This window comes from Eleginops maclovinus, chromosome 8 (assembly GCF_036324505.1).
Source record: "Eleginops maclovinus isolate JMC-PN-2008 ecotype Puerto Natales chromosome 8, JC_Emac_rtc_rv5, whole genome shotgun sequence".
Classification (NCBI taxonomy): Eukaryota; Metazoa; Chordata; class Actinopteri; order Perciformes; family Eleginopidae; genus Eleginops; species Eleginops maclovinus.
In genome coordinates, this window is record NC_086356.1 from 15,188,837 (window position 1) to 15,205,821 (window position 16,985).

General features: G+C 40.3%; 1 protein-coding gene across 2 annotated transcripts in view; it reads right to left on the minus strand.

The window, feature by feature from the left end:
- Positions 1–16,985, minus strand: part of ttc28 (tetratricopeptide repeat domain 28) — a 104,347-nt gene that overhangs the window by 7,601 nt on the left and 79,761 nt on the right. For both annotated transcript variants that reach the window (XM_063889384.1, XM_063889385.1), the window contains 17 exons: positions 14,856–15,052; positions 14,620–14,773; positions 14,373–14,544; positions 13,689–13,857; positions 13,435–13,595; positions 12,482–12,970; positions 11,290–11,482; positions 11,087–11,167; positions 10,733–10,985; positions 8,972–9,081; positions 7,498–7,627; positions 7,043–7,270; positions 4,252–4,426; positions 2,105–2,245; positions 1,390–1,534; positions 1,125–1,304; positions 58–614 (listed from right to left, as the gene is read on the minus strand). In XM_063889384.1, the coding sequence (XP_063745454.1) occupies positions 58–614; positions 1,125–1,304; positions 1,390–1,534; positions 2,105–2,245; positions 4,252–4,426; positions 7,043–7,270; positions 7,498–7,627; positions 8,972–9,081; positions 10,733–10,985; positions 11,087–11,167; positions 11,290–11,482; positions 12,482–12,970; positions 13,435–13,595; positions 13,689–13,857; positions 14,373–14,544; positions 14,620–14,773; positions 14,856–15,052 (3,535 nt within the window). The remainder of the gene's footprint in view (positions 1–57; positions 615–1,124; positions 1,305–1,389; positions 1,535–2,104; positions 2,246–4,251; positions 4,427–7,042; positions 7,271–7,497; positions 7,628–8,971; positions 9,082–10,732; positions 10,986–11,086; positions 11,168–11,289; positions 11,483–12,481; positions 12,971–13,434; positions 13,596–13,688; positions 13,858–14,372; positions 14,545–14,619; positions 14,774–14,855; positions 15,053–16,985) is intronic.

Sequence of the window (16,985 nt, forward strand, 5' to 3'; positions counted from 1 at the left end):
TCACACGTCAAGGGGAACCTTAGGATGCTTTATAAAAACTTGTGTTAACAGTTTTACCTCAGAACCACCAGCTTGACGGTCAAGCACAGATCCAGTATATCAGCAGCCGTGAGGAGGAAGTCATGAAGGGATGGACTGTCGCACACACTCTCCACCTCACACAAGCTCTCCCCGTCCTCGCTCGTTTCATCTGCTCCCCTGAGTCTCTCTGGAAACAAACCCTTGATCTTTCCCTCCTGACCCGAAGTCTCACCGGAGGTCGACCCCGCACATGGGGACTTCTCCCTGGGTCGCCTGACCGCCCCCTCACCCCCAGCATGCTCCTGGCTCGGAGAGAGAACCAAAGCAGCGAGCTTCCAAGAGATATGAGTCGCAAAGTGAACACACTCTGCCTGACTGAGAGCGGCAAGCACACGCTCCTTTGTCGCATTGGCTCCAGTAAGGGGATGACATCCCATCTGCTCCCCCAGCCAAAGAGCTTCATCTTGGGCTGAAGGTAAGGGGCCCCACAACCAGCGGTCCATCACAGAGGAGGGCAGGCGAGGAGCCCCAATCACAGCAGCCACTGAACCTCCATCTGAGCAAAGTGAGGGGCCACCGCGACGAGGGTGAGGCTGTGGGTTGGACACAAATCGATTGAGATGTTCCACATATTTCGAAGCCAAAAAATACTAAGCAAATCATGGTATCACTCACTTAGACAAAAAAGTACAATATTATAATGCAAATGTAGATTTACATCACTATCACTTTTGTAACCTGTCTGCCATTGGGTACAATCTCCCAGAAAACAAAGTATTTATAGCACAAATCTATGGAAAACAAAATGCAGTGTAATCTGTGTCTATCTGCAGTCTAACACCCCCACTTCACTATAGGACACACCAGCGTTAACATCTTTTTAACAAAACCATGATATTTTCCTTTGCATGCGCTAATTTGCAAATTTCAAAAAGGTTAGTGATTATGTTAGAAGCAGTGAGGGATTGTGATTTCTCTGAGCAGCATTGGGAATTCATTTAACAACTAAAGTAATATACAAATTCAATGCATATACCGCTTTTCCCTGTCTAAATAAGTTGATAAATTCGCTGTAAGATTAAGTCTCTTAGAGATTTGCCTACCTTGATTGTAGCTCCCAGGCTGCCTAAAGAAGGTACAGATATGAGACTGAACCGTTCATAAAGGTACTCATTAGAAGAGCTGCCTTTGAGCAAGGCAAATGGGATCAGGTACAGTTCTCCCTCCAGCACTAACACAAGCTGTCTGTGTCGGCCCACAGGTCCACTGCTGTGCATCAGGCCCTGGAGACAAAAGAAGAGAGATTACTTTTAAAAAAGCTCCGAAAAGGAAAAAGCAAACATGCATATGAATGTTATACACACATACCCCTTCCATTGGAGCTATGAGTAAGTCATAAAGGCCTCGTAGAGGAGGTTTGCTGATGTTACTCGGCCGGTAGGGAGGAGAGTGTAAGCTGTCCTTCACTGGAGATACTGTGGCACTGTACAGACTCGTCATGCTCTGACAGCTTCTGTTAACACAAACACAGATACAAAAACACACATTAACACTGATTTGATTCAATTAAGTAACAACACTAATGTCTACCGCCCTGCTAGCAGCCATGTGAGGCTGTACGGAGACACAGCGGTGCTTTGAGGTAAACATGCTGATATTTAACTTGTATGATGTTTCACCTTCCTTACATCGACCTCAGCTAATTAACATTGAGCAGCTGAGGATGATGCAAATGTCATTTCATTTGGAGGTATTTGGACAATATTTTTTACCCCTTTAGGAACATTAAAGGGATCACCAAGATGAAGGAAGATTCATTTGAGTGTAAAATATTATGGCATGTGGCGTGATATCAGATAGTTCTCTCACAGCAATCTATCTGCTGTGGGCTTAAGACGAAAAGTCTCAGGATCTGAAGCCAGAAGTATTTATCCCCTTGAGAACATAAATGTCTATACAAAATTTCACTGAAATCATCAAATAATTACTGAGACATTTCACTCCAAACCAAAATGTTGGACTGAACAACATTGCCTTCTATAGTGCCGGGCCTTCAGGACAATAAGCAAAAGCAAAGCCAAACCTGTTAAAGATGTTATTTCTGGACACCATGCGGAGGTACCCTGTGGGGTCGGTAGCTGACGTCAGTTTGTTGTTCAGCTCCTCAAACTGTTGCTCTAAAAGATCTCCGGCTTCACTTTCAGTCTCACTGCTGGAGCAAGCTCTGTGAAGTAAACAGGAAAACAAGCAGACCACATTATGACTGCACATCCCAACAACCTGTATCTAACACTAGCAGTAAATATGGATTTGCATCATGCAACAAACATAGGTTATTTTGTTTGAGACTTTATTAGCGGTTATTGTCCTATATTAATGTGCATGGCTCATGCAACTTGTAATACTTTTGATATATTTTTTATATAGTTAAACACATTTTTTCTGACTTGAGCTGACAAATTACAGTATAATTAAAACATTTCAAATGAAGTGTAACAGTAGAACAAAATGAAAAGAGACATGAAGTCAGTAAACAAACCCGGGTATTTATTTACAGTGAGTGTGCTACACTAGTCACGTTAGGCTTGTGTTCATACCAGCCCAGGTAAGACTGTAGTAACAAAACCCCAAGAGTATTGAACTTAAGCTACCGCAATTTTGACCAAAAACATAAATGCCCAAAAAACTAAATGCAAGGGTGTGTTTGAATGCTTATGAACCATTAATAAGAAAAGAAGAAGAAGAATTTCTCTGTTGATAAGATAAATAATCTTACTTTGTGAAAACATTAACGTTTTAAAGATGAAACAGGATGCAGAAAGCAGTTTAACATATAATGTTTAGCATGCTGGCAGTGGCGGTCTCTTTACAGATCAATGACAGGACTCAGACTTAATGTCCTGGACTGATCTAACAAATTCCCCATTAGCAAACACCATTACTTTTTATGGAGTCCTCTGGCTACACTTCCAGCTTAGGGAGATTTAATTACTGTTAAAATAGCAGTTTCTACATGCTAGAGGGTAGTAAAACTCCACTGGTGGGTTGGAAAGCATTTTAATGCTGCATATGTCCAAATACTTTTTACGCTGTGGATGAGCAGGATTTGTAATCATCACACATAAATGGAGGGAAGCTCCAGGCTCGCCACAGATTTAACACACAGACACACAGACACACACACAGACACACAGACACACAGACACACAGACACACACACACACACACACACACACACACACACACACACACACACACACACACACACACACACACACACACACACACAAACCATTCGCTGCTGGCTCTGGTGACCCTACTGCAGTGGTTTCCACAGAAAGTTAAGAGCAGTTTGTGTTGGGGAACATTTGCTGACACGACATATGGTAGTGATTTACAAAGTCGTCCAGTGGTGCCAACCAAGGCCTGAAGTTGCGGGCAGGATAATTGAGTGTAAGGAAATATGGCAGCAGAGAGTAGGAGGAAAGGAAGACAGATGACATGCAGCATGCGGCTCCTCTGTCTTCTTTTGCTCACTTTCCTCCCTTTGTGTTTTAATGAGTGACAACGTACTGTAGTAAGACTCGAGTCTACAGCAAAGCTAGCTGTTCTGTGAGGCAGTACAAGTATCATTTTTACCATGTTTAGCATTTTAGTATAGTGTGTAAACATTTGTTTATAAGCAGTGGTTGAGGACATTTTTAGATCTTTTATTTAAGTAGATGTACTAAGATGAAACTGTAAAAATACTGTGTTAAAGTCAAAGAAGACTAAGAGTTAAGAGTTTTAAAAGCAGAAAAATGTCCTATTTTATATTTTATACATCCTAACATTAGATTAGTATTACTAATTTTATTATAACTCATTGCTCATTTCAAACTATCAACTAATGATTCAATGTAAAAGTGCACGATTGTGCAGTTACTTAAGGTTTCAGACAAATGTAGTGGAGTAAAAATTAGTACTTCAAATTTGAGTAAATGCACTTAGCTACAGTCCACCACTGCTAACTAGCACTTAAAATACAAAGTGTAGCTCAGATTGTAGGGGAAAGTATTGGACATATTTTAATTTTGAACTTTTAACAGTACTATATGAAAAGACCCCTTGTTGAATTTAATCTCTGTCTTTCTTTTTGTTTTTGTGGAATATTTGGACAAATGTGTTATGATGTTTATGACTAAAATCATCTTATAAAGTTAATTGTATCCGTAAAGAAAAAGTAAAAACCTGCTGTAATGGCTGTCCACTCCTAGAGCCTCTCTAGCATTGCAGATGTACTGCTCCAGAGACTGAGGACCTCCACCCCCTCCTCCTCCTCCTCCACTTTGCGGGCTCCCACCACCATCCTGGAAATCCTCCACTCCGGCCTCCCCGAGATAAACCTCGTTAAACTTCACAATACCTGTTGCAGGAAGAACATGAATGTATTACTTCACTGTGTATATGTGTTTATTTGTCTGCTTGTGTGTGAATGAAAATGGAACTGTATGGTTGACACAAGGCTCTGAATAATTAGAAAAACTGGGACAAGGATCCACTTTATTAAAGCAGGCCGTGCAGCTCTGTAAAACAAAGTCTGCACACAACATTGCTCCAAACTGAGTATGCAGGTCAGATTTAGGATACATCTTAATTATTGACAATGTTAAAAGTCTACAACTCCAGTAGCAACTGGATTTTAGAAGCTGCAATGTTTGATGCAAGCCCAATGTGGGGCCCTCAAGAACGTTGGCCATATTGATGGACACTGGAATGTTAATTGACATGGAAACTGTATTATTTTGCTATGGGCACTGTAGTATTTTGTGTATTTGATCATTTGTAATGTTCTGATATATGTGTCAATCTGCAATAGCAACTATAATATTTTAGTAAGTCAAGTTACGGTTACAATGAGTAAGGCTGATACAGGCACTTAGGGCAGCTTAAGGGTCCTTTTAGGTGAAGACGTAGGAGGGGCACAGGCGTCACTCATTAGACCTAGCCGACAGTATGCAGCTGCATTGCAGTGATGTGCTTGTGTTTCTGTATTTCCACAGGTGAGCAAAAGTAGTAAAAAAGATGCATTAAGGTAGTGGCAGAGATATAAAACGAATGTGTAAGAGTAACAGACTACCGGTACTGTACATATGGGATTTATATCCGAGTCTAAGTAAATGAGTAAAAAGAGTGTTGTGTGAAACAGTGCTTCACCTGGTCGCTAATATGGGAATCAGTAGTGTTTCCTCTTGTAGCTTACTAGATTATATATTGCGTATTTATGCAGAATAATGTCAGACTGAATGTGTGTTTTGCTGGTTGTTAATGCAAGCGGACATGTGATATTTTATGTTTTATTCAAGTTTAAGAGTGCGGGTGAATGTTGATAATGTTTGTCACTCGTTAGACCTAGCAAACAGTATGCAGCTGCATTGCAGTGACGTGCTTGTGTTTCTGTATTTCCACAGAACGAACAGAAGTAAAGAACTATTTTAAACTCACGCACGCCTGGAAGTCCCTTTTGTGTCCAAGTGTGCAACACCAAAACCTAAAAGTGATCCAGCTGCAAATATGAAGTTCCCTTGAGGAAGGCCTTGGAGGAAAAGGCCATGTGGCCATTAAGGTCAGAAAGTGATTAAAATCCAAAGGTTTTCCCCCTTCAGTGCTCAAATGTCCTAGAATGTCATGACAGTTAGATTATGAGATGTGCGCACACAAGGTTGACATTTTGGCCTGAGGGTGGCGCAAGAGGAAAAGATCATTTGGAGACCAAAACAAAAGGGTTGATCCACTGAGCTCAGCAAATGTCATAGAAGTCAACCACTCAGAACCTGGCCCAATTCCAGATTCCACTCTTACAGACGTTATCATTCAGAACAGTCCTACTGTGAAATTGGTAAAGTGCTTTAGAGTATTTTTGGGGTCTGTTTCCAGCACTTTCCAAACCCCCTCTTTCTGTTATATTTTGTGCAGTGCATGACAAAATGCTTTGTGCATATGCAACTGGAACAATATCACAATCTTCTTTGTGTAATTAACAAAGATTAATACAGTCATTCAGAATCAGGTTTTGCCGTTGGGAATGGCGGGGGGGGTTAAATGGGATCACAACTCAGGCTCGTTCAACTTCTGCTTTTAGCTCTAAAGCATTATTAATGCATGGATCCAGAAAATACTTATATGTTTTGGTCAGAAAAAAGCAAAGCCATTCACAGCAGTTACAGTATTAAAACTAGAACTTTCGTGAATGGTAACGCAGCTGGTGCTGTGGCTGAAGAGGATGAAGGCTCACTACCTCCTACAGATGCATCAGTGACCAAGACTGATGTAACGGACTACAGAAACAAGACTTAAGATACTCTAATGCAAGCGTGATGGCTTTTAAATGACTAAAATGATAACAGATTAGTGAAACTGGATTCAGTCTAAAAAGAGAAGACAAGTTAAAGAAGCAAAGAAGTAAAGCTTGGATGTATAACTAATATTTGTGATCCAACAATGTTCTAGATACTTTCAACATGAATAAAAAACTATGCCTGGCACAATTATAAATGGATGTTGTTTTTATTATTCAGTGCAGAGTTCCTTTACTGAACAGTCTCAGGGGATTTTCTACCTTCCAATAACTGTTTGAAAACCAAATAATAAATATAATATCTTCCTGCTTTATTTGACAGGGCTGCAGCCTTTCTTATTGAACTCATGTATCTCATTTAAAGGAGAAAACTGTAATCATGTCCAGATTTAACCTTTCTTCACTACACTTATCATGTAAGACTGGAGGGTCTCTGGAAATTGACCTTTGATAATTTACCAAACAAATGAAAGTTTTGCCCTGAAGGTGGCACTACAGGAAAACCCAGAAGTCATGAAATATACGCTTTTACAGCTTTGTTTTTTCAACCTCCTGTACAAGGTGTTTTAAATGTGTGATTGTTTTTGAGTCTGTGTGTGTGTGTGTGTGTGTGTGTGTGTGTGTGTGTGTGTGTGTGTGTGTGTGTGTGTGTGTGTGTGTGTGTGTGTGTGTGTGTGTGTGTACCTGTCCCTGGAGCTATCAGCCAGCTGTACAGAAAGCCTCCAGCCAGAGAATAGTAGAGCACCATGGCCCTCTGACCGTTGACCGTCTCCAGGATGTGCTCCACAGTAACTGGGATGTAAGGGTCAGTGCTCGCCGTTTGCTGGCTCCCTTTCTGGCGTTCAACCAGGAGATCGGCGAAGGCTCGTGTTCGCCCTCGTTCTGCAATGGCCAAGGCCTCATCGTGCCGGCCTAAGATGTAACACGGAAGATTATTAGGTAGGAAATCGAGAGGGGGAAGAAAAGGTCTAAATTAGCAGTCAGACATCAGGTGATAATTTGTGCATCGCTAACAGGCACACAGAGAGAGGGAGTGTGAAAGTGAGAAAGGAGAGGTGAGAACACCTTACAGACACATTGTGATTCAGTGATTCACACTAGCAAAATATTAGCACAGGAGTAGAGGTAAGTTACTTCACCTAGGCTCACAAGGACTCGCTGGAGAGCCTGGTACGAACTGGTTTGCAGATCAAACAGAGAGAGCTTGTAATCCGTGTTGTGCTGCGTCTCATGACGAATTGTCTCGAATAATACGGATGCTCTGTACAACTGAAACAAACAGCAAACAAACATACATCAAACTGATACTCATGCATATAAATACAGAGCTGAATAGACACAAATATATGTAAGCTGTCTGTATGAAACACAATATTTAAAAGCAGAAGGAGCAGACTTGAATTATTATTTGCACTATTTCAAACCTAGTAGAGCGTGTTGTTACATTGCTAACCACTGGGGGGCACTACAAACGCACATTAATCTGAAGAATATGGATTATCTACTTATCTTCACTCCAACAAACTGGGAACTGAGTTTAGGCATGGAAGGTTACACATAATATCAAACATTGGAAACAATAGCCAAACACAAAGGGGGCCAAAACTGATTGGTACTGTTGTTAGCTTTAAAAGTACTGTAGAAACTGGATCATAATTAGCCATGTGCTGTGTAGAACGGTAGAGAAATGATCATAAAGTAATTAAAATTGTATTACTACTTCCTCTATCTTACAGCAGTACATAAGGGAAGCATTATTTACTTTAGATATAAGAAAAAACCTTTTCATTATGCTAGTTTTCAGAGATTTAGTACTTATATTATACTTTATTGTGTATTACATTATTGGACCATTAATATTAATCAAATCACAGCATTTAATTGCTCCAGTCAGATGAGATGGTGCTAATTTTAATTACTTTATACACAAATTTGGCATTTGCATCTCTAAAAATGTATTTAATTATGTTTATTAACACACCAACTAATACATTTAGCTGTGAGATGAATTCAGAGGCGTAAACAGAAAAATATCTTCCTCATATGTAACAGAATAAAATGGAAATATCTAACTAAAATACCAAACTGAATTTAAGTGTGTAGGTTGAGGACACGGCATGATTATTTTACAATATTATATATTTTAGCATATACAGTTGTTCTTACATAAGTGTCCCTGCAAACACTGAAACAATTAAACATTGACTTTAATTAAATCTTTTATGTCATCAGTTCCACATAAGTATATTAGGTTAGTTGAAAGCAATACTATTAGGTTGAACCTATTATTTTCTTATTAAAACTTAATATTATTGCTTTCAACTAACCTACTCCATTTATGTGTAATTTGTTTATATAATACATTTATTTAGTTCTATGTTTCAACATGTTTTCAGTGTACAGTGAAAAAACGTTGACTTCAATTAAAGTTATAATTTTATTATGTCTAACCAAATACAGTTAAGTGAAATCTGTTGACATAATACATTAAATAAAAGTAAATGTACATTTAATTTTCTCTCACATGTGTTTTAAAGTATGTTGTAATCACACACCCACACACACACACACACACACACACACACACACACACACACACACACACACACACACCTGGTGCTGTGCCTCCTCCAGGTTTCCTCCGGCCCACAGAGACAGGCCGAGGCGATGTCGTAACTTAGCTTCATCTTCTCTCCGCCCTAACTGCTCTGCCAGTCGCAGACCTGAGGATGAGAGGAGAGGAGATCAGACGTTAGCTCCTACAGGCCGATCTGAACGTCATCTCTTTGACAGTCATGACAACTGTTGCTGCATGAATCAAACTCGTGCTGAGCCCAGGGCACTGCCATTCTTTCTCTCTCATTGTTCCTCTTGTCCTCTTCTACCCCTTTCTTTTTATTCCACTTCTCAAATTCAAAAGATATGTTCTCTCCTCTTTACTTTGTGTCAGATATGTTTCATCTCCCATGCTGTGCATATGCAGACAGTTGTGTTGGGTTGTAATTAGTTCTTATTAGGCTCACAGATTGAGCAGAATCTCCTCAAACATCAAGTTTTGATTCACGCGTCTGTGCCTGCCTCTCTCTCTGCGTCTCGCCCTGTGATGTTCTGTATCTGTGTCTTTCCATCGGTTGGTGAGGTTAATTGGAGGCACGCATACAAATGTTTCTCCAGTTCTGTCCTTACCTCAACTCTGAGTTTCAAGCTGCTTTTTGAGTTAATGATCAATTAAAATCTGCAGGATCTGTGAGTTTAGTGACAAGCCGTGACCGTGTCTTACAAGCTCAATGAAGCCTGGAGGAATTCATGAATGAACCAAAACATCCATTTTTTTTACTTTGTCTCAGCCTTACTTTGTAAAAAACTCCAGGAAAATGATTTTCAACAAGGAAGCAGTTTTAAAACTAGAAAAATGAAAGTGCATTTATTAGTGTAGTTATAGAAGAAGTTACAAGCTGCCTAAAGGACACAACACTGAGGGTAAGCTCCAAAAACACTGATGTTCTATTGGCCTGTGACTGATGAATATGTCTCATGCTTCAGTATGGTTTTCAAAATACTACTCACAAGGTTCTCAGGCTAATAAAACAGCTCTGACTTTAAATAGGAAACACACATGTAGATCAAAGTCTCTGCAGAGAGTCTTTGTGACTGCAGGGGATGGTGAAACTGTGAGGAACTTTTTCGCTCCCTTTTCATCAAGCGGAGAGTTTGTTGATTTGTGTCAGCAATACAGACTGCTTTTGAACATAGTGGAAATGCCAAAATCAAAAGATCCTATCAAACATATGCTGCATCTTGATTCAGGTGGGAGTACCAACCTCTGAATCCAACAGTCTATTACATAACGTCCTGTGGTTAATGGAGCATTCAGGACATTTCTGTCACACAGATATCAGTGTCCTATTCATCAATGATTTGCCTTCATGCAGCCATCATTCACTGGTGAACATCTTTTATGTACTAAAAGGTATTTTTGACATATGCCAAAAAAATAATTTCAGAATATAGAGTCACTGTTTAGCTATTCTTCGGCAATGTTTTAAAGTTGCTGTGTGTGGCTTTGTGGTATAAATAACTTATTCAGTGTATTTCAGCTGAAACAATTAGTCAGTTAATCAATTTGTCAATCCTCAGATAAGAAAAGAAAATAGTCTAAGGCATTCTTTTTCTGACACCTTATAGACAGAACAATAAATAGAGAAAGCCAAAACAAAGAGATTATGAAAGAATACAAAATAATAGTTTTATTTTTTTAGCCACAGTCATGTCATTAATAGATACTAAAGTTCTGGAAACAATTTTAAAAGGTCCTTTGCAGAGCTGCTGACCTTGGAATAAAGCCAGTCAGTATCTCGGCGACTCATTTCTTACCTTCCTGCAGGTACATCACAGCCTGTGCATAGTTTTGCAGTGCATGGTGTGTCCTCCCCAGGCTCCCGTAGGCGAGAGTTTTGGCGATCAGATCGTTGGTTTGTGCCGCCACACTCAGGTGCTGCTCCTGGAAGACCACGGCCCGCTCGTACTTCCCTAAAGCTTCGTAGGTCAGTCCCAGGTTTCCGTAAGCTCGACCCTGGCTCCTCACACAGCCCGTCTGCTCCGCTATATCCAAAGCCCTCTGGTGCCACTGTGGCAGATGATCAAATAAGCCTTTTTAACAAAACTTTTTTTCTTTTAAAAGATGGCTAGTAAATAATTAGTCATGATGTATTATGAATCTACACCAACCTGTAGTGCTGTCTCATTGTCTGCCATCCGCTGATAAACGCTTCCAAGTGCATCACTTGCCTCTGCTTCCAGGGATTTATCCTGTTGGTTAGGAAAGGATTTACAATATTTTTCTGTGCATAATATACATTTTAAAATGTCAGAAGGGGAAGATAAAGGAAATCATCAGTTTGAATAAGAACATTTTGCAGGTAAATGCCTACCCCCGCTGTGCGTGCGATGTTCATCTGGTGTTCCAGGCAGGAGAGGGACTGCTCGTAGTTGCCCAGCTGGCTGTGTAAGGTGCCCAGCTCACCGTAAGCCTGAGCTTTGCCTCCTCCTTCCCCACCCAGCTCATGTGCTACCACCAGTCGCTTCTCAAAGCACACCAGTGCTTGCTGGAGACTACCCATGGACCTAATGAGCGATAAAAACAACAGGCCTGATTCATCCTTTCTTTCAGTTGTATTTGTTCTATCGAACCTGTGAATGAAACGTGCTTCAACCCAAACAATGTGTTTTTCACAGTAGAGAGAGACCCATATGTCCAATTAAGGAAAGCATACAATAAGGGAAATAGGGGAATAATTTGACAATTCAGTACTGTATCCTCACAAAAAAGAGTGAAGAAGAAACATCTACAAAGGCCGTTTTCAATGAGATAAAACAGTGACTCCTCTCCTCTCCTCATTTCCATCTCATTCACACTCCAGAGAGCAGATCAGACTAAAGCAGATGGATAAAGGAAACCCGTCATTAAGCCTTGTTCTTCAGTGAACATTACTTGTATGGTTTCATGTGCGAAATGTGGAAATGTACTCTCTGAAAAGAAGCGAGGAAACCATTCCGATCAGCACTGCTGCTTGTTACTGTTATTGAATAATGATTATTTTCATTACTTTCATGGCGCTCATTTAAAGTGTTTATGCTTGAGGCAAGAAATGCTAATTTGAGATTCTTGTAGGAATGTTTATCTGGCATCGAAACTGATAATTGTAAACATAACATACATGTTAACAGAAATGTAAACTTAATGTTAGAAATTTGCTTCCATGGCATGTCTAAGCTGTTTAATTTGCTGTTCTCTGACTGGTAAGGGAGTATTTAATAAAGTTTCCTTTATCAGTGTTGTTTTTTTAAAGCTGCTAACTTCACTACCACACAAAGTGGGTACAGTCCTCATAAATTGGATAACAACAAATAAACGTACATATGAAACTACAGAAAGGGCGGAAAGGACTACTCCATATAAAAACATTTATTTGACACTTTTTGGTATTGCAGTGTTCAAAGCCTATGTCTTGTTTTGTTTAAATAGTTAGTTAAATCGCTGCTGGCTGTAACTTCATATTTACATACTGATATAGAGTGTGATATGAAATATGCGAGTATGTGTATTTCTTTTGTTTTGTCTACCTGTGTGCATTGCCCAGTCCTCTGTAGGCTTTCTCCTGGTCCTGGACATGGTTGAGACTCTGAGCCACTGTCAGGTATTTCTCATAGTACTGTATTGCCTCCTCATAGTCTCCCAAAGCGTCATAGCAGTCTGCCAGGTTCCCAAAAGCCCTGCCTCTGTCCAGCATGCTCTCAGTGCCACTCAGTTGCTGCAGCATGGCCAGCTGCTGCTCAAAATATCCAATGGCTTCCTCAAACACCCCCATGTTCATTTTGGTGATGCCCATGTTCCCATGAACCTGTGCCTCCAGACGGGCATCCCTGAGTCCCTGCGCCAGGCCGAGCTGGGCCTCATAACACTGGAAGGTTGTAGCATAGTCCCCCAGGGCCATGTGCACCGCGGCCAGGTGGCCAAGGGCGCGGCACTCCCCCTGCTGATCACCTAGATCCTTTCGCACGGTCAGTTCCTGGCTATGGAAGGACAGTGCTGTATCGAGCTGTCGCAGCAGCCTAAAGAAGAGAAGGAAAGAGAGCAAGAGAAGACCGAGCCACGGATTACATTTCTGCTCCACACTGCCTCTTTTAAATCTGCACAGCTCTTTACTTTGAATATAGTATTTTTCATATTTTACTATATTTTACTTTACTCAGTTTCTCACATACTCAATTTATATTTAGTGTAAATATTTTTCTTTATTTTTGAATTTCTAACAATAGTCTGAACATAGTTTTTAATAGCTTTTTTAATAGTAATTATAGTAGTACTGCTAGGTATCCTTCTTTCTGTCTTTTTTATGCACAACATTTATGCACGATTAATACAATACATATACAATACTATACTAATAGCAAATTCTATTCTATACTATTAGCAAATTCTATTCTATACTATACTAAAAGCAAATTCCTCGGATGTGTAAACCTACTTGGTAATAAAAAACGATTTTGATTCTGATATCTGTCAACTTTATTACCTGTGAACTGATCCAAGTGCAGAGTAGGCGTCAGCCTCCATCTTCTGATCTTTGACCTTCTGAGCCAGACTGAGCTGCTGCTGGTGAAACCTCACAGCTCCTAGAAGATCCCCCCGACACACACACACATCCCCCAGGTTCCCATATGCCCTGAAAACCGCCTGCAGACAAATACAACCATATGATTAACAACCACTTCCTGTGCACAGGTTATGTTTGAACAGTTAGTGAACACAGCAGTAGTAGTAGGTGACCTGAGTGTTATCCAAGGCTTGTGCAAGGGAGAGCAGGTATCTCTGACACTCCTCTGCCTTCTTGTACTCCCCCAGGGCTTTGTAGGCCAGGCCGAGGTTACAGTAGGCTTTGGCCTGGGCTAATTTGTCTTGGAGGTCCTTAGCCAAGGCCAGGTCCTGCTCATAATACCTAAAAAATTATAAAGATATAAAAAAAATTGACATAAAAACACAAGATGGAAAAGTATTAAGTAGATACTTCATTCACAGAAAATGTGACACACAAGAATTTGAATTTATGTGGACATACATTTTCTATGTAGAGGTAAGTTAATGTATGCTTCAAGTCAATAACCCCCAGACATACTGTATAGTTATACATTTTTTCTCCCACTTAAGTAACCCTAAGGTTTAAGCAGTCATCTTATTCCACAGCTTGAAAATGTCTTATGATAATACAATGTTAAGGCTGAGGGAAATAACCAAACCCCAAGACTGCACCATTCAATTAAACAGAAATGTTTTAGCTGCTTAGTCCCAAAACTTGCTCCATTTAATTTGATTTATTTTCATCTCCACTTCAATTTTAAAAAGTCAATGAAGTTAAAAATAGTTTTATAAGAAGGAAAGACATCATTTATATTACAAAAAAATGTCTTCCCTTCTTATAAAGCTTTGTTGTGTGAGATGAATTAAGTCTCTGACCTGACAGAGTCTCTGTACTGTCCGAGGCAGTAGTGAGCGTAGCCGAGGTTGTGGCAAACTTTGCCTTCTCCCTCCAGGTCCTGCAGGCCTGGAGCCAGAGCAAGGTACTGCTGGTAGTATGGCAAAGCCTGAGCGTATTCCCCTCTGCAGCTATGGAAGTTGCCCAGGTTTGCTGGAAATAAAACATTAAAACATTAGAACTTCAATCAATGTTTTGTCTGAATGCATCTTCCACTGTCTAGCTTGCCTAGTGCTCGTGCTTCGCTCTGAGTGTCCTGCAGCTCTCGTGCGATGGTCAGGTGGTGAAGGTAGTGCTGCAGAGCACGGTCGTGAGCCCCCAGCGCCTGATAGGCCACTGCCAGGTTACCGTGTGTGGAGGCCTGGGACGGGCGATCGTTCACCTGAAAAACAAAGACATGTCACTGATTGGTTTTTTCCACATGTGCGTCTATATGTTGCCAGTGAAGAGTCCCTGGGACTCACCTCCAGTGAGATCTGCAGTTCCTGTCGGTGGTACCGGACAGCTTGGTCGTAGATACCCAGTGCGTGATAGGCATTACCCATGTTACCGTACGCCCTGCCCTGGGCAGCGTAATCACTCAGCTCCTGGGCGAAGGACAGGTGGGCTTTGTGAAGCTTCAGTGCAGTGTCATACTCCCCCTTCATCTGGTGGATGATGCCTGGGAAAGCAACATTAACATATTTTAATATAAGTTCATTTTCAGATGGTTGAGTGAACGTACATAGACTTAATGTAAGCGATTAGCAGTTTTGTTTTAAAGTCTTCTGATACAAGTTAAATTTGTCTAGTCCAAGTCAAGTCTCAATCCAACAGCAGGGCCATTTTTTATTCTTATGAGAAAAATCCACTATCTTAAGTAATTTTGGGTCAAGTCAAGTCTCCAGCCACTTGAAACAAGTCCAAATGAAGACTTGGTTTATTTACAACATCCGAGTACTTAAAGAAATAAACAATCAAGTCTGAAGACCAGCAGGAGAGCAGTTTGAGTCTTGGACAACCATATGTCGAGTCTAAAGACATTTGCAAGTCCAGGTCAAATCTGAAGTAATGTAAGACAGGTTAGTTTAGCAAGCCAGGCCAGTCCAATACTCAAGCCCTTGTTTTTGTGACTTAAGTTTGATGCATCCAACTCTAAATTCTGCAGCACTGCTGATGAGCTCATCCAACATTAAGTTGATTTGCAGTAAACATCAAGCAGAGAGGCTGCACTGCATGTAGATGCAGAGAACATCAAAACTTCTCCCAACATGATGCACTGAAATATGATTACCCAAACAAATGAAGAGAACATGTACTGTACACATAAAACATATACTAATAATTTAAATGCTAGAGTGGGAAAATTCAACAAATCTTAAAATATCAGCTGCTGTGGATCTTCAATATGTAGAAACCCACAGGAGATGTCTTTCTCTGCAGGGAACAGCAAAGGAGGATATTTCCCAACTTTCTTTGTGTAATGATGTCCCTTTCCTACTATCAAACCAGTTCACAGCGCCGCAGGAAAGTTAAGAAAGTTAGTTTTAAAAGACAACCTCAATACTGGGAAATGCAGCCATTGTTGCTGCACAACGACACAAGACTCTCTGTTAAAGAGAGACTCTATTCAAATGAATACATCTTAAACCTGGGCGTTTCTGGGGTTAACTGTGATGTTCACCTTCCCTCTTACAGTTATTGTGTTTACACGAATGCTAATGACTTGATTATATCCAGATAGAGGCAAAACTGTCATGCAAACACCCTAACTGGATAATCTAGCTCTAATTAAAGTGTACAACTGAGCAAAACATAACTAGATTAACAGGATTACATTACACATCCTCCTTTTAAATTAGTGTTAATTTAATGTAATGATTCGTATTCACCTTTTCAGTTGGATTTCTTCTTTTAAACCTTACTGGTTAAAAGTCCTGAAGAAAACTGCAAATACTGCTTTAATTAGGCTTTTTTTTATATATTGGGGCCATCGTTCAATAGGGTCTGCTACCCCTTAGTTACTATTGCTAGACCAACATAGTTTACAATAATAACTCACAACAAAATAAATCAGAGTAATCTCGAAATCAACAATTTCACATTGTGTAAGGTCCGATCTCGGTCTCTTTGTCTGGCAGTGGCCTTTAGTCAAAAGTGTGTCTGGAGTGCTGGGAGTTCACTCACATTAAATGGCCATACGGTTTACGGTGGCACATTTTGTAACTGTGTTTTCTTTGGGTTTGGTTCATATTTTGGCAACAGTTGGCAGTTGGCTGGCTCCCCTGCAGAGGTACGACTGTCTGTCCTCTCCTTTCACCTTTCCTTTCTGCCCCCCGTGTCATGGACTGAATGGCTACATTCATGATTTCATGCAAAAAGAGGCTAAAACTGCATATACCCTAACATAATATCCCCTGCAAAATATCAACATTACATTTTATCTACATTTAAGACATTAAACTAGGGAAAAAGCATTGTTTTTATTACAGTTTAGACTCTAAACTGTAATAAACTTAGAGCAAGATACACCCAGTCTGAGCACAATATTAACAATTAAAACTTACTTAAAATGGTGTTTTAACATAAACCCTGGTTTACATTTGGAATATAAG